The following is a 16,256-nucleotide window of genomic DNA, read 5'->3' on the forward strand; positions in this document are numbered from 1 at the left end:
CTCTTTGTAGATTCTGGTTATCAACCCTTTATCTGTTGCATAGTTTGCAAATATTTTTTCCCATTCTGACGGTTGTCTCTTCACTCTCCTGACTGTTTCTTTTGCAGTACAGAAACTTCTCAATTTGATGCAATCCCAATAGTTAATTTTGGCTTTGACTGCCTGTGCCTCCCGGGTCTTTTCCAGAAACTCTTTGCCTGTGCCAATATCTTGAAGGGTTTCTCCAATGTTCTCTAGTAACTTGATGGTGTCAGGTCGTAGATTTAGGTCTTTAATCCATGTTGAGTGGATTTTTGTGTAAGGTGTAAGGTAGGGGTCTTGCTTCATGATTCTGCATGTGGAAATCCAATTTTCCCAGCACCATTTATTGAATAGACTGTCCTTGCTCAAGGAATTAGTTTTAGATCCTTGATCAAATATAAGTTGGCTGTAGATGTTTGGGTTGATTTCTGGTATTTCAATTCTGTTCCATTGGTCTATCCTTCTGTTTCTGTACCAGTACCATGCTGTTTTGATTACAACTGCCCTGTAGTATGTCCTGAAATCTGGTATTGTGATGCCTCCGGCTTTGTTTTTGTTGTACAAGATTGCTTTAGCTATTCGAGGTCTCTTGTGCCTCCATATAAATTTCAGCACCAATTTTTCCAGATCTGAGAAGAAGGTCTTCGGTATCTTGATTGGTATTGCATTGAATCTATAAATTGCTTTTGGGAGAATGGACATTTTGATGATATTGATTCTTCCAATCCATGAGCATGGAAGATTTTTCCATTTCTTGGTATCCTCTTCTATTTCTTTCTTTAAGGTTTTGTAATTTTCATCGTAGAGATCTTTAACGTCCTTGGTTAAGTTTATTCCAAGGTATTTGATTGTTTTTGTAGCTATTGTGAATGGGATTGATCTTAGAATTTCTTCCTCAGCCATGGCATTGTCTGTGTATACAAAGGCTGTTGATTTTTTGCATTGATTTTATACCCTGCTACTTTGCCAAACTCTTCTATGAGTTCCAATAGTCTCTTGGTAGAGTTCTTTGGGTCCCCTAAATAAAGAATCATGTCATCTGCAAAGAGGGATAGTTTGAGTTCTTCCTTCCCAATTTGTATCCCTTTAATTTCTTTTTCTTGCCTAATAGCTCTGGCTAGAACCTCCAGAACTATATTGAATAGCAGTGGTGAGAGTGGACATCCCTGTCTGGTCCCAGATCTCAGTGGAAATGCTTCCAACTTTTCCCCATTCAATAGGATGTTGGCTGTGGGTTTTTCATAGATTGCTTTGATTGTATTGAGGAATGTTCCTTCCAAACCCAGTTTGCTTAGAGTTTTCATCATGAACGGGTGTTGTATTTTATCAAATGCTTTCTCGGCATCTATTGAGAGAATCATATGGTTTTTCTTCTGCAGTCTGTTAATGTGGTGTATCACATTGATTGTCTTGCGCACATTAAACCATCCCTGCATACCAGGGATAAATCCCACTTGGTCTGGGTGGATGATCTTTCTGATGTGTTGTTGCATTCTATTGGCGAGAATTTTATTGAGGTGTTAAGCTTTTAAGAGGTCTACTAATGATTGTTTTAAATCACAAATGTTATACAAGCTGCTTACATCAATTTTGTGTTATCCACTCAGAATTTATTTAGTGCATAATAGCCACTATTGACTGATGGTTACATCATAAGAAAATCTCAAGTGTGAATATATTCTCCTTTAGTACTGATTCCTGGGAAGGCCTGTGTTTTCCCACCTCTGGCAAAATCTTTGTTTCCATACTTTGGATGGTGTTGCCACATGAACAACTCCCAGCATGGCCATGTATCATTATAGAAGTTTTCTTGTTTCTTCTTCCGATTTGCCTCATTTAAATTGATTTTCCTTAATGATACAGTCATCACTGGCTATCCATGGTGGTTAGTGCAGCCTCCTCCTGCAAATACTAAAATCTGTAGATACTCAAATCCCTCACATAAAATAACATAGTGTTTGCATATAGCTTACATATAGCCTAAGTGCTTTCTCCTGTATACTTTAGAACATCTCTAGATTATATATAATATCTCACAGAATGCTTTGTAAATAGTTTTGGTACTATAATGCTTAGGGAATAATGACATGGAAAAAGTCTATATGTGTTCAGTAGAGATGCTGTTATGAAAATATTTTCTGTCTGTGCTTGGTTGAATCTTAGGATGTAGAATCCACAGATATAGAGGGCTCACTGTATGTGTGTGTGTGTGTGTGTGTGTGTGTGTGTGTATTATTATATTGCCTTTGTACATTTAATATTCTCTTTCAATGAATTGTCTTTGGTTAAATTATTTCTAAAATTAATCATTAGAAGTGAAGTTGACACTTTGAGAAGCAGTGACTTGAACAGCCCTTGTCCTGACTGTCAAGGAACAGTTATGTTTTTTTTTTTCTTCTTCATACTATTTGTTGAACTCCTTACTTAACATAGAATTATTTATGTGTAAAAAGTCAATTGAAAATAGATCTCAGTAAGAAATAAGAGTGAGAATAAGACAGGGAGGAGGAAGTTTGTAACTGTAAAGCTGTATGGTTCTGCATACATTCCTAAAAACTTACTTCTAAGGGTACAGTTTAAAAACTTGCCATGGGACCCCAAATCCCCTTAAGCTGGGTGGTAAAAATTCCATCTTAAGTATTAAAGTTATCATATTAAGTTTTAAAGTGATCATATAGATAGGATTAAGTGTTAAAGCAATCATATAAATAAAATCAAGTGTCTGGTAATAATAATAGCCCCTCTGTAGTCTCAGAGCTGGTGCATTATCTTGGGTTCCATTCTCCAACTTCTTTTGTGTCTATGCATTCATTCTTATAGATTAACTCATCCTTGGTTTCTGGTACCATCTTTTGGCTGATAATTTTCTTCATTTTTTTAAAAAGATTTATTTATTTGTTTGAAAGAGTTACACAGAGAGAGGAGAGGCTGAGAGAGAGAGGTCTTCCATCTGATGGCTCATTCCCTAATTGGCCACAATGGCCGGAGCTGCGCCAATCCGAAGCCAGGAGCCAGGAGCTTCTTAAAGGTCTCCCATGTGGGTTCAGGGGCCCAAGGACTTAGGCCATTTTCTACTACTTTGCCAGGCCATAGAAGAGAGCTGGATTGGAAGTGGAGCAGCCGGGTCTCGAACTGGCATTCATGTGGGATGCTGACACTTCAGGCCAGGGTGTTAACCTGCTGTGCCACAGTGCTGGCCTCTGGCTGATAATTTTCAAATCTATCTGTAAAGACCAAATTTCTCTGATGAGCTGCAATCCTGAAGCATTACTTGTTTGTTACCTAGATGACAGTTGTCTTGAAGTACTACACTCCTTGAGATGTAGCCCAAATGGAACAGTGTCGTTCCCATAGAACGGTCCCTTCCTCCACTACACTAAGCTGCAGTCATGCACACCACTCTTGAGGGACTTTCCAAGTTCAAAGTTGGGATTCCACTTTGGCCTTGCCATTCACTTCACTGCTTCCAACTGTAAGGTACCAAGCCCTATGAAATTAACTCTTAAATGGCTTGAGGGGTATGTTTTTTCATCTATATTACCCATTTGAGTCCCATTTTTCCCTTTACAGTTTCTGTAACAGGGGAGGAAAGAGAAAACATACCTCAAGGGAAATCTACAGGCAGTTCAAAGGATATATTTAGGGTTTCTTTGAGGTATTAAAATTTCATTCAAAATTTGCATTTCACTATCTCCATTTTTGTTTTAATATAAACACCATAATTTAAGTGGCTTATCTTTGAGTGCAAGTGTTGCTGGAAGAGGATAAGCCATGTTTATACTGATGCCTCAGACACCCCCTGCAAGGCTGTGTTAGTGGAGGTTCCTGGTAATCCTGAGTGAGAAGTACAAGGTAAGTTCTTTCCTACCTGGGTTCACACAGCATCCCCTGACATGACCTACCTCCTCCCTTCTTACTGCCTGCAGTTCCGTTCTATATACTGCTACCAGTTTGACCGGCTTGTGTACAAAGCTGATGATATCATTTCCTAAAATGTCTCCCCATTATAAAATCCCAACTCTCTGGTTTGACCAGAATGGCCCTTCATGATTTGGGCCCTGCCTATCTGTCAACTGTCAGATTTTACTACTCTCTGTCCCCTCCTCTCTGTTCCCTGAGGCCAGTCAGATTTAACTCACATCCTTTGTTTCCTTTACACATGCTGCTCTCTCTCACCCTTTTTGGTATGACTGGAAACATTCATCTTTCAGGACAAGACGAATTACCCTCTGGAACTGTTCGTGTAACAACCTGTGTGTCCATCTCCCAAAGCATGTGTCCTGTTCTCCTGTGGATTTTGGATTATAAGTCCTTCTCTGACTACACTAGAATACCTGTATCCACCTATGCATTCCCAGTTATTAACGTGTTGTCTAGTATAAGTAGTAGGCATTTAGTAAACATCAGTGAATAACTAGATAAATAAATTAAACATATACAGTTTCCATTTTCAACTGATTTTAATCACAGTTCTTAAAATATTCCTGGTTGCTCCTCAAGTGTAAAAATTTTGAACATGGATAGACTATATTTTTGTTTGATTTTTGTTACTGTAACAAGAATGTCAGACTGGATAGATAATGATTATACATTGAACCTGCCAAGTTTTAAATGGTTAACTACCAGTATTTAAGGAAAATACAATTGGGACTAAGTTTTTAAAAGTGTCTGTAGTTTTAAGTATGAGAATAATAGGATTCTGAAAGTTTAAAATACGTAAAAGTCAATTCCTTTAGTAGCATTTTCCATATGCCAGTCACTGTGCTGTTACTATATTATTGAGATATATTATCTCAATTAATCTTCCCACGAGGCAGGTTTTATAGATAAGGAAATTGAAACTTAAAATTTAAATAACTGTGATCAGGCAGGGTTGCACAGCTAGTATTTAGTGGAGTAGTGATAGGAATAGAGTTATGTCTGATGTTAAAAAGTATTGCTTCTTCTTACACGAGGCTTGAAAATCTTGTATAAACTGGTATTCATTCATGGTGTGCAGTGATTGTCAGATCTGAGTAATCACATCACATTTTGAAATTTATGACCACAGTCTGTGCACTGGGAATGGCATTTGGTATATGGAAGTCTAATTGTTTTAATCTTTAAGTTGGGGATGTGTTTCTGTAACTGTTTTGGGTCACAAGGTTCTTTGAGAGTATATGAAAGGTAAGGGTCCTGTGTATATACCCGCAGTAAAATGCATCCTTTTACGGGGGTGTACTTTTATGACAGCATTAGAGTCTCTGAAAAATACATGACACAAAAAATGAAAGAGGTTCAGACTCTGCAGATAATCTACTTAGTTTTTGGATCAAGTGACTGATATGCAAAAGAGTCAACCACGTGATTCTGGAGTTGCTGACCATGTACATCTGTTAAGGTACCAAGAATGTCTGAAAGGGATTGTGGGGTTTTCAGAATTCCTGGATATGCACTAATTTCAAGTCTTTCTTAGTGGCAAATTCATAATACCAAATACATTTCAATGTATTTAAGCATATACATATTTCTTATAAAATTCTACTGAGATAAGTATTTTCTTGGAAAATTTAAAAAGCATAATAATGAGTTAAAATAAGAAATTTGCACAGAAAACTGTCAAAGTACAAGAGGAAAATGCATAATTAAAATGAAATGACACTAAGTTGTGAATCACATTACAGGATAAAAGAATTATATGGTAGCATGACTAATACTTATGCTTATCACATTTTCTACCTGTGAAATTAAGCTGTTTCGACAGTCTAGAGCTATATTATACTAGTCCACATGACAACTGTAGAAAGAGATGGTGTTTTTTTTTTTTTTTTTAACTCTTCTCAGTTTAAAATGAAGAAACTGAGGTTTAAAGTTTAAGGACCTGGGCTTAGATTTACAGCTGCCTAGAAAACAGAGAGGCCTCCTCATGCTGAATTGCACAAGGCCCTTCATTGTTTCACAGACAAGCCCAGGGAGGTTCACACAGATGTAAAACACAAGTTCCAGCAGCTGAGAGAGTCACCAAGCACCTCTGGTGCGTGGTCTTTATTTTAAAGCCTTCCACTGGCTTCCTCAGGCTTGCATTGTCTCACTCTGCAGAGCTCTGAAGGCCAGAGCTTACTTGGATAATTCAAAATAATTCTTAGCTTTCATTTCAGTTTTAACCCATGACCCTCACTCTTACATTGTGTTTCACTTCATTGTGTTCCAATACTGTAGCAAAGATGAGTTTGGCATTATAGGAAATCATTTAAATACATTATCCGAATGCCTGTTATGTTAAAATTAATACATGAAGTTTTTCATATACAGAATACTTTAGTCTCACCAAATGTGGTCGAATTCCCTGGAACAGTTATAAATAGAGAGGTTACCAGTGCCTGTATTTAAGATTTTATTTGAATAAAAATATAGAAGTACAATTAATAAAACCTTTGAGATTGTATAACTAATATAATACAATGAATGTGTGGTACATTTACTGGTGATTAACACATTAGTAATACTTCTGAGATTTCATTTTTAAAGGGATCTTCTCCCTTCTACAGAATGTGTGTTTATGGTGGCAGCTTTAATATTGTTTCCTGCTGTGCAGTTCAATAGAGTATGTTTTTAGGTAGTTGGTAGCGGGATTTCTCCGTTATGTATGTCGATGGAGATAAGTGTTTTAATTACTTTTTTAATGCCTGTGCCTTTGTATTTTTCTCTTCTCTTCCCTTTTATTTCCTGCTGTTGAGATTACTGCTTCATCTCCACAGCAGGTGGCTGTTGCAAATTTGTTTTCTTTGTAAGCCGGGTAGATTTATTTTGTAATATAACTGCTCCTTTTTAGTATTTTATTATTAATGATTTCTTTACTTTGGAATATAGTACACTTACACCATCCTAAATAGTAATTTCCTAACACCACCCAATAACTCTGATCATTAAGAAAAAAACCTTTGCCTGAGGCGTATATATACAGATTTATATGCCTCATATATACACATATATATGCCTCAGGCAAAGGTTTTTTTTCTTACCCTTGCTTCCAAATCTGAGAATTAAAATTTAAGGAAATTGTTTTATAATCAAAGTCAAATGTTAAAAAGAAATGGAGAAGAGAAGAGAGGGAAATAAGATGAGAAGAGGAAAGGCCATAGAAAGAAAACACAGTAACACCCAAATCAAAGAAAGAGGTAGAATTCTGTGATAGAAATAAAAAATGACATTAATATTTATTTTTATATAAGGAATTTTAACTAGACCTTATGTTTATATTAAAATTAAATTTTAATTATTAAACTGTTGCTAACTATAAGAAAATTGGATTATTACCAAAGTATAATGAAAAAAATACTTCATCTTTTTTAATGTCTAAACTGTTTGTTGGTTGTGTCGAATAAACGATAGCTGAAAAAGCAGATGACATGTATCTGAGAAATTATTTTTCAGAAAAGTAAAATATACTCAAGAATATTTTGCTCATCTTTGAGTTCTTGGCATTTATTGAATTAATAAAAATCAAATCTACTTCCAAATGTATAAGTGGGATTAAAATTATGAGACCAAAAATGCCTAGTGAACTATATTCTCATTTTGTTATATGAAATTGTTCAATATTTCCTGCAGATCCAAAAAGAAAAAAATTTTCTAGAGGAGGTTTAACCACCAAGATTTAGTTTATTTCATGTGTGTTACTACTTGTTAATACATTGCTTTGGAGTCTGAGAGAAAGTTCTAATATGAAGTTATGTGAACTGAACACATAGGTTTGATAGAATTTATACATATTTTCTACATAAAATATAAGAGCTATTTGAAATATTTTTGCGACAAGTTTCAGGAATTGTGATTTTTGGTTAGTTGATTTTCTTAAGTGCTGTTTAGATGTCTCTGTTTTATAAATTAAATACATAAAGTACTTCAGCATTTATGAGACTTGCAAAATTGGGTTCGAATGCTCAGAAAAGTACTTCATGTCATGGGAAAAATTACAATTTGAAGTGGAGATTCCATTCGTAACATTTTGTTAAGTCTTCATCTTGTTATGCTGTATCCAGTTGTGTGATAAGCACAATTAATGCGTGTTGTCATGTGGAGACTGGACACCAGTTACGTGAAACAGATGTTTAATGAGGATTTGAAAAATCAATGAAATGAATACTATTGTGATGCATGGTGATCTAATTTTATATGTGTTGTATTGAATCAGAATCTCTCCATTCTGAATTTGGTCTAACGACAAGAATATATTTACAATGAGGCATCAGAGAGTGGAAAGGGATTTACCGAGAAACAAATCACAATAGGGCATCATAGATCTGTTCTCTCTCTCTGATCAATATATAGATGCTATAGTCCTTAGGAAGTAAGATACAAAACCTTGGAGTCATATAAGTGATCTTTAATTGACAGATGAAAAACTTTATAATTTGTTGTAGAATTGTGGAATGCAAGGTCTTGAAAAAAATATTTTACTTCCATATTGTAATCCCAATTGTTTGAGCTTGGTATAGGAATAATTTATCACTTCTAATGCATATGTAAACACTTATATAGAGAGATACATATATTTATGATTTTTATAAATACCTACATTTATGCACCCTATATTTAGCCATCTAAATGGCTTCTTAGGATTAATTTCAGTATCTTCTGTGTTTCAGAGTGTTTCCTATAAATCTCTTTATTATGTCTTTATTTTCCATAGTGTTTATATTTTACTCGAGAGTAATGACGACTTCTATTTGCATGTTGTTTTAGACTCGTCTAGGTACTTTATGTGTACTTTTCTATCTAATTTTCAGAACACCATTGTACAGCAGACAGGGTTATACTCATTCTAAACTCAAATTTGCATGGTGGGCCTGGTACTGCAGTGGACTCAACTGTGGCCTGACACTCCCACATCTATATCAGAATGCTTGGGAATGGAATTCTGCTCCAAGGGCAGGGCTCATCCAGTTTCGTGCTAATGAGCAAGCTGAGAGGTGGCAGCAGATAATGGCTGAAGCACTTGGGTCCCTACTACCCATGCCAAAAACCTGGCAGCAGCCTCCCCAATTCCAGCTGTTGCAGGCATTTGGTGATTGAACCAGTAGATGAAAGAGCTCTCTCTCTCTCATTCTGTCTTTGAAATAAATAAATAGACTTTAAAAATTTCCTTTATAAGTCAAATCTGAGAGTTACGTTGTTAAATCCATTTTACTCAAGCACAACTAGAAAATGGAAACTGGAACCCAGGTTGCCAGACTCCTAGTCAGTGCTGTTGGAGAAACGAAATTGTTCTTTGTGCTGTGGTTCAGTTGACACAATCAGTATGAGAGGATCTTGATCTTGTTACTTTCCTGGTCTTGATGTATATGTAGTTTGAGTTCCTTGTAGTCAGTAGAATGAATAGGATTAGAAAATACCCTTGGGGGCCGGTGCTGTGGCGCAGTGGGTAAAGCCGCCCCTTGCAGTGCCGGCATCCCTTATGGGCACCGGTTCAAGACCCGGCTGCTCCACTTCTAATCCAGCTCTCTGCTGTGGCCTGGGAAAGCAGTGGAGGATGGCCCAAGTCCTTGGGCCCCTGACCCACATGAGAGACCTGAAAGAAGCTCCTGGCGGCACACTCCAGCCATTGCTGCCATTTGGGGAGTGAACCAGTAGATAGAGAGACCTCTCTCTCTGTGTGTGTGTGTGTGTAACTCTGACTTTCAAATAAATAAATCTTAAAAAAAATAAAATACCCTTGTTTGGCTGTTATCTTTCATTCTATCCAAAGATGATAAGTTTCACGGACTTTGATACCAATCTGTTCAACACTGACCACTGTGATTGGTAATAACATTAACTGTATAGAATAGCTTAGATGAACATTTGTGGCTATCCAGATGTATTATTCCATTAAGTTAAAAAAAAAAAGGTTTGGGGCTGGCATCCTATATGGTTGCTGGTTCAAGTCCTGGCTGTTCCACTTCTGATCTAGCTTTCTGCTATGGCCTGGGAAAGCAGTAGAAGATGGCCCGAGTCCTTGGGCCCCAGCACCCACGTGGAAGACCCAGAGGAAGCTCCTGGCTTCAGATCTGTGAAGCTGCAGCGTTGCGGCCATCTAGGGAGTAAACTAGTAGATGGAAGACCTCTCTCTCTCTCTCTCTCTCTCTCTCTCTCTCTCTCTCTCTCTGCCTCTCCTTCTCTCTCTGTGTAATGCTGACTTTCAAATAAAATAAATAAATCTTTTAAAACAAAGGTTTTAGCAAGAGAATGAAAATAAAAGGAAACATTTCACATCTATGCGAAGATCTTTGCATATAGTTTTGTTTTTTGTTCTTCTCCCAACTGTCCTATGATGAGGCCCTTGTTACCCAGAAATAATAATTTACTTGGCCAAGGTCATAATAGGTAGTAAATGTTAGAATTTTGTATAAAAGTCTGTTTTTAGAGGTTTTATTCTTATCAAATACACCCTGTTTACAAACCATCATGCAAATAAGCCATTTAGCATTAAGGTATTTTAAAAGATCACTTAAACAAAATAAAGAAAAACCAATCATTGTGCAGACATTTTATTATTTGTTTATTTGAGAGATAGAGTTACAGACAGTGAGAGGGAGAGACAGAGAAAGGTCTTCCATCCACTTCACTCCCCAAATAGCCGCACAGGCCAGAGATGAGCCTATCTGGAGCCAGGAGCCAGGAGCTTCTTCCTGGTTTCCCATGCAGGTGCAGGGGCCCAAGCACTTGGGCCATCTTCTATTACTTTCCCAGGCCATAGCAGAGAGCTGGATCAGAAGAGGAGCAGCTGGGACTGCTGGGACCTGCGCCCAAATGGGATATAGGTGCCGCAGATAGAAGATTAGCCTACTGTGCCACAGAGCTGACCCCAATGTGGACTTTTTTAAATACAAAAAGACACTGATGGAAGCTAACCTGGTGTCCCTCAGTGAGTTTGTGTAATGAATCCATCCATGCTTAACTGCACATTTTAGTGCTCTTTGTAATGCATCACCATTTCAAGCCAGGGTTAGGAAAGGAGGGCTGAAATAGGCAACATCCCTTTTGCTTAGAGAAGAGAGTATGAACTCCAGTACAAAAGTACTTTGCAAATTGAAAAACTTTCGCTGTTTGATACCAGAGGAATTTTGTTGTTCTTATCCAAGCAATCAGTGCTGTTTGATTTTTTTACTGAAATGTTACTGAAAAAGCACTTGTGTAGAATAACATGAACGGGAGCCTCCTGGGAGCAGTGTGGAGAGCTCTGCCCACTCCTTTGCCAGGAGCCCGTGGTTTGTGCTGCACGCTGCACTTGCATGGGATTTGTGAGGCAATCTAAAGATGGGTCTGTCTGATGACTGTCTTTCCCTTGCTGGCTTAGCTGTCATTCAAGTGGAGGCCTTCAAGAGTAAGAGGCATTACACAAATGCTTCCTGGATTCAATTAACACTGAATAAGTGACCCAGTGAAGTGGCACAAGCGGACATCATGGAACGTGAGTAATACTTAAGACGTTCCACCATAACAGTGAAGGCTAAGCTTTGAAAGCTTACTCCTCCTTTATTACTTATGAGGTGATAACATGTAACACAGTATTTAGTGACTTGTTAATGGAAGTTGTGCAAAACTTGATAGAGCATAAGAAAAGAGTTTACTATATTCCTGGCTGTTCTTTATTCTGTAGTGTGCCAGAGGGAGGTGCATCATATCAAAGAATATCAAATATTGGAAAATAACCAGCAGAAACCCAAGTGGAATGCACTTAAGAAGGAAAGCATTTCAGAAAGGTAATCTGCTAGAAAAAAAAATCATTCAAAACACAAATGTAGCCAAGAGAAGCAGCCAGTCAAGTCTCTACCACTAGATTGGAACCTGGCCACGGACACATTCTGTGTTGTGTGCCTTCCAGTAAAACTTAATACACATATGTTGAATGACTAATTTAGACATCACTGGATATGTAGCAAAACATTATAACAGGGCTTAATTAATAACCATATGCACTAAAATGTCAGCCTTTGGGGCTACAGCATGGACTCTTTCGCCAGACTGTCCAGGTTAGAAATTGTCATCACCACTTACTTGTTCTGTGACCTTCAGTAATGTTATTTAATTTCTATGTGCCTGAATTTCCTCATACCTAAAATGCAGCAGCTAATAATAATATTAGCTGTCTCATAGAGATATTTTTAGAATTAAACTGAGCTAATATATACAAATAACCCATATTCCAGGCATTTAAAGTAGTGCCTGTAGTCAATAAATGTTAAATTAAATTTTCTGTAACATAAGCAGACTATATTTCTTTTTCAGAGAACTGGAAAATTACCATTTTCCAATAATTCTTAGGTGGTATTCCTTTGTATAAATGCATGCTGAAAATGTGAGCTTCAGTAACTACTCTGAAAAAGATCACTATACATATATATATATATATAGAGAGAGAGAGAGAGAGAGAGCGTGCGCTGTTTTGTTTGTCAAATCTCTGTCAATTCCTCTTTATTCATAAACTTTCTTTTCCCCACTGAAAGGTGGATTAAAAAGTCTTTTCAGTGTCATTTTGAAATCATCCTGGTATAGACACATGCCTTATTTATTAATATGCCACCTACCCTCAGGGAAAACTTCCTTTGATAGATGGGCATTTGCAAGTTTCATTATCTTTCATATTTCACTTAAGGTTGCCTCATTTTTCTTTCCTTGTAGAACCTTATTTAAATTTACTAAGGTTTAACACTTTTCTTCTATGTAAATTTTATTCTTTTTTGCCATGAGATATGAAGTTGGATAGAATTGATAAAACTAGATAATTAAAAACTTTATTAATATTAGCAGGTAGTATTTGGTCATTCACTGTGTTTCTGGCTTCAATTTCGTAATTACATATATGAGTATATTATATATACATAGTTATCAAATGAACACACACACACAAAAGCACTTTAAAATCTGTGGAAAAATGAAATGAAAAGATAAATTTGTTTTGATGCAACGAATTTTGAAACCTATACATAGTTTTTCATAATGAAATTACCATGGACTTCTTGAGGACTCCTTGAATTATGAATTTATAATATGTGTGTAATCTTAAGTCACATCTATGAGAGAAGTGTAATTATTCACTGTATTTTAGAAACCAAATAGTTGGTGGCCAGCATTGTGGTGTAATGGTAAAGCTGCTGCCTGCAATGCTGGCATCACATATGGGTGCCAGTTGAAATCCTGGCTGCTTCACTTCCAATCCATGGCCTTGGAAAAGCAGCTGAAGATGGCCCAAGTACTTAGGTCCTTGCCATCCACGTGGAGTACCAGATGAAGTTCCTGGCTCCTGGGTTTGGCCTGGCCTAACCCTCACCATTGTGGCTATCCAGTTAGTCAACCAGCAGATGAAAGATCTCTCTTTGTTTCTCCCTCTCTCTGTAATTCTGACTTTCAAATAAATAAATAAGTCTTAAAAAAGAGAAAGGAAATTAAAAATAAAAAAGAAATGAAATGGAAGATTACAGAGAGTAAAGAACTCAGTCTCAGAGTTCTCCAGAAAAACAGAACCAGTAGGATGGATGGATGAATGGATGGATGGACAGGTAAATAGGTAGGTAGAGAGATTTATTTTAAGGAATTGGCTAATGCACTTGTGTGAGACAAAAAGTCCAAAATATTTGGCAGGCCAAGAAGGAGCCGATTTTATAGTCTTGAAAAAGAATTTTCTGGTCCTTAGGGAAATCTTTGTTTTGTTCTTAAGGCCTTTTGACTAATTGGATAAGGCCCACCCACAGCATCAAAGTAATGACTTTCTCTTAAAGTCAACTGATTATAGATATTAACCTCATCTGCACAAGGCCTTCAGAGCAACATTTAGATCAGTGATTGATTAAATAAGCGGGTACTACAGCTTTGCCAAGCTGACACATAAAACTAGCTGTCACAGGAAGTTAAATGAGATCCCAGAGCTGGTAAAAATGGCAGAGGAAAGTCTCACAAATGAAATCTCTCTGTTGACTAAAATCTTATTCCTGATCACCCCAGTTAGCTGGATACTAGGGGGCTAGGAGGAGAGCTTCAGCTGTATTGGCCTGGGGCGTGATGGATGTGTAAGGTCCAGGGACCTTGGAACTTTTTGTGTGTGTGACTTTGGGTGTGACTAAGTAGGCTGCAGGGGTAACCTAGCCATAATGATCCTGTCTAGTTACAGGCTTATTGTTCCTCTCGTGAAGCCAGCCTTTGTAGATCAGAACATCTAACTGGTGTGCTCTTGAACATTCATAGGGAGACCCTCACCCCACAAGTGTTAGGTCCATTGGAATATTAAGTGCAGAGTGAGGTGATGGCACAGGACACTCAACTTGTCTTTGTCAGTGTCGTGATCCAAGTGTAAAACTGAAATTTAAATGTACCTAAGCACTTTTCTCATGAAATAATCCTTGCAGGAGAGGAAAAGTCATCTCTGTGAGTCCAGTAGTGTATTTAATAAGAATGCCTTGCACTTCTTTAGATAACAGTTATTTTAGCAGTAGGAATGGAAAATAATAATCAACGTGAAACTCCTGCTCTGCTTTAACCACAGCAAGCAATGTAAACGCTCAGCTTAGGTGTTGGTGGAAAGAAGGATTTATGTGTTATTGCCAGTCTGTAGAATTCTTATCCACCACTTACATTCTCTGTGCTTAGTTTTTGATCTGCCTTAAAGGTTTTTACTTATCACCACCTTAAAACTGCATAGCATTTCAGCTGTTTTTCATTTTATTTGAGTTTTTAACATGGAAATGAAGTGATATAGAAGATATGCCATCTCTACAGTATAGTTAGATGCTAAGGGAGACTTACGACATTATTTAAATCTTGATTTGTACCCCCTTTAGCTTGATTAATCAAGTAGAACCTAAACAATAGCTGTCATTTAATAGTGTACAGTAGAAACATTTTCTCAATCCAGTCTCCAAGTATATATTTGACTATTTTTAATAAGCCCCTTCTTTCTCAAGTATAAGAATCATAAACTACTATACACATACACAAATAATAACTTCTATGGTACCAGTTTACCCAGGTAATATCCCTGTATGTTGGAAAATGAAGACATAGTTTCATCCTCATTTCATTTATGGAGAAGCCAAAGTAAAGGAAAGTCAAGAGAATTGTCCAAACTTCTTACATTATTAACATAATTTTTGCAATGAAGAGTTTTAAAATAATCTATGAGGAAATCTTTTGAGGGAAGAAATAGAGGAGGTGCCAGACAGGAAAGAAAGATGCTTGGTTTAATCTGAAGATACAACAATGATTTATCACGGGTTACATAAGACCCACAAGAACCTTCAGCTTTCAGATCAGACGTGGCACCTCTCTTATCTTAAATACAAAGTCAATCATGGGCCATGCTCCTTACTGTCTGTCTCTACCAGTAACAACTACTCATTACCCTTCATTTCATTATAAAATAAACTCCCACCTTCCTACAGTGACCCATTGGTAGAATGAGTTTTGGAAAGTAAATAAAACTAAACTACATATTATCTCTTCTGTTTATGGAATTGAGATGAATTATTTCTCTATGTTTCTAGGAAGGGGCGATTGCTCTAAGATTTACTTGTTTACATCTGAAAATATTTAAGTCTGCTATTCATTTTCTTCTAGACATTTTTCCAGTTGTTTCCTAATTATATAGTTAGTACATACATGCTGTGAAAAATTTGGAAAATAAAGAACTAATAAAAGAATAGAATATTTGGGGCCTGCGCTGTGGCTCACTTGGTTAATCCTCTGCCTGCGGTGCTGGGCAGCCCATATAGGCGCCGGTTCTAGTCCCGGTTGCTCCTCTTCCAGTCCAGTGCTCTGCTGTGGCCAAGGAAGGCAGTGGAGGATGGCCCAAGTCCTTGGGCCCTGCACCCACATGGGAGACCAGGAGGAAGCACCTGGCTCCTGGCTTCGGATCAGAGCAGCTCTGGCTGTAGCGGTCATTTGGGGAGTGAACCTATGGAAGGAAGACCTTTTTTTCTCTCTTTCTCACTGCTAACTCTGTCAAATTAAAAAAAAAAAGAATAGAATATTTATCATCCCACTACCAACTACCAAATATGACCACTGATAAAATTTTTAAATTTGCGCATTCATTTATACAAAATTTGAATCATACCATGCACAGTTTAAATCCCTGGTAGTTCACTCAACACTGTTTTTTTAAAATATTTATTTCTTTATTTATTTGAAAGGAAGAGTCACAGAGAGCAGGAGAGGCAGAGAGAGAGAGAGAGGAGAGAGAGAAAGGTGAGAGAAAGAGAGAGAGAGAGAGAGAGAGAGAG

General features: G+C 37.2%; 1 protein-coding gene across 2 annotated transcripts in view; it reads left to right on the forward strand.

Annotated features, from left to right (window-relative positions):
* Positions 1-16,256, forward strand: part of DPYD (dihydropyrimidine dehydrogenase) — a 962,084-nt gene that overhangs the window by 388,887 nt on the left and 556,941 nt on the right. The window contains exons 9-10 of one of the 2 annotated variants that reach the window (XM_070078001.1): positions 11,339-11,452; positions 11,642-11,690. The exons of the other annotated variant lie outside the window; for it this stretch is intronic. Of the exons in view, the coding sequence (XP_069934102.1) occupies positions 11,339-11,418 (80 nt within the window). The 3' untranslated portion in view covers positions 11,419-11,452; positions 11,642-11,690. Of the gene's footprint in view, positions 1-11,338; positions 11,453-11,641; positions 11,691-16,256 lie in introns of those variants that run through there. 2 annotated transcript variants of the gene reach the window in all.

This window comes from Oryctolagus cuniculus, chromosome 7, assembly GCF_964237555.1.
Source record: "Oryctolagus cuniculus chromosome 7, mOryCun1.1, whole genome shotgun sequence".
Taxonomy (NCBI): Eukaryota; Metazoa; Chordata; class Mammalia; order Lagomorpha; family Leporidae; genus Oryctolagus; species Oryctolagus cuniculus.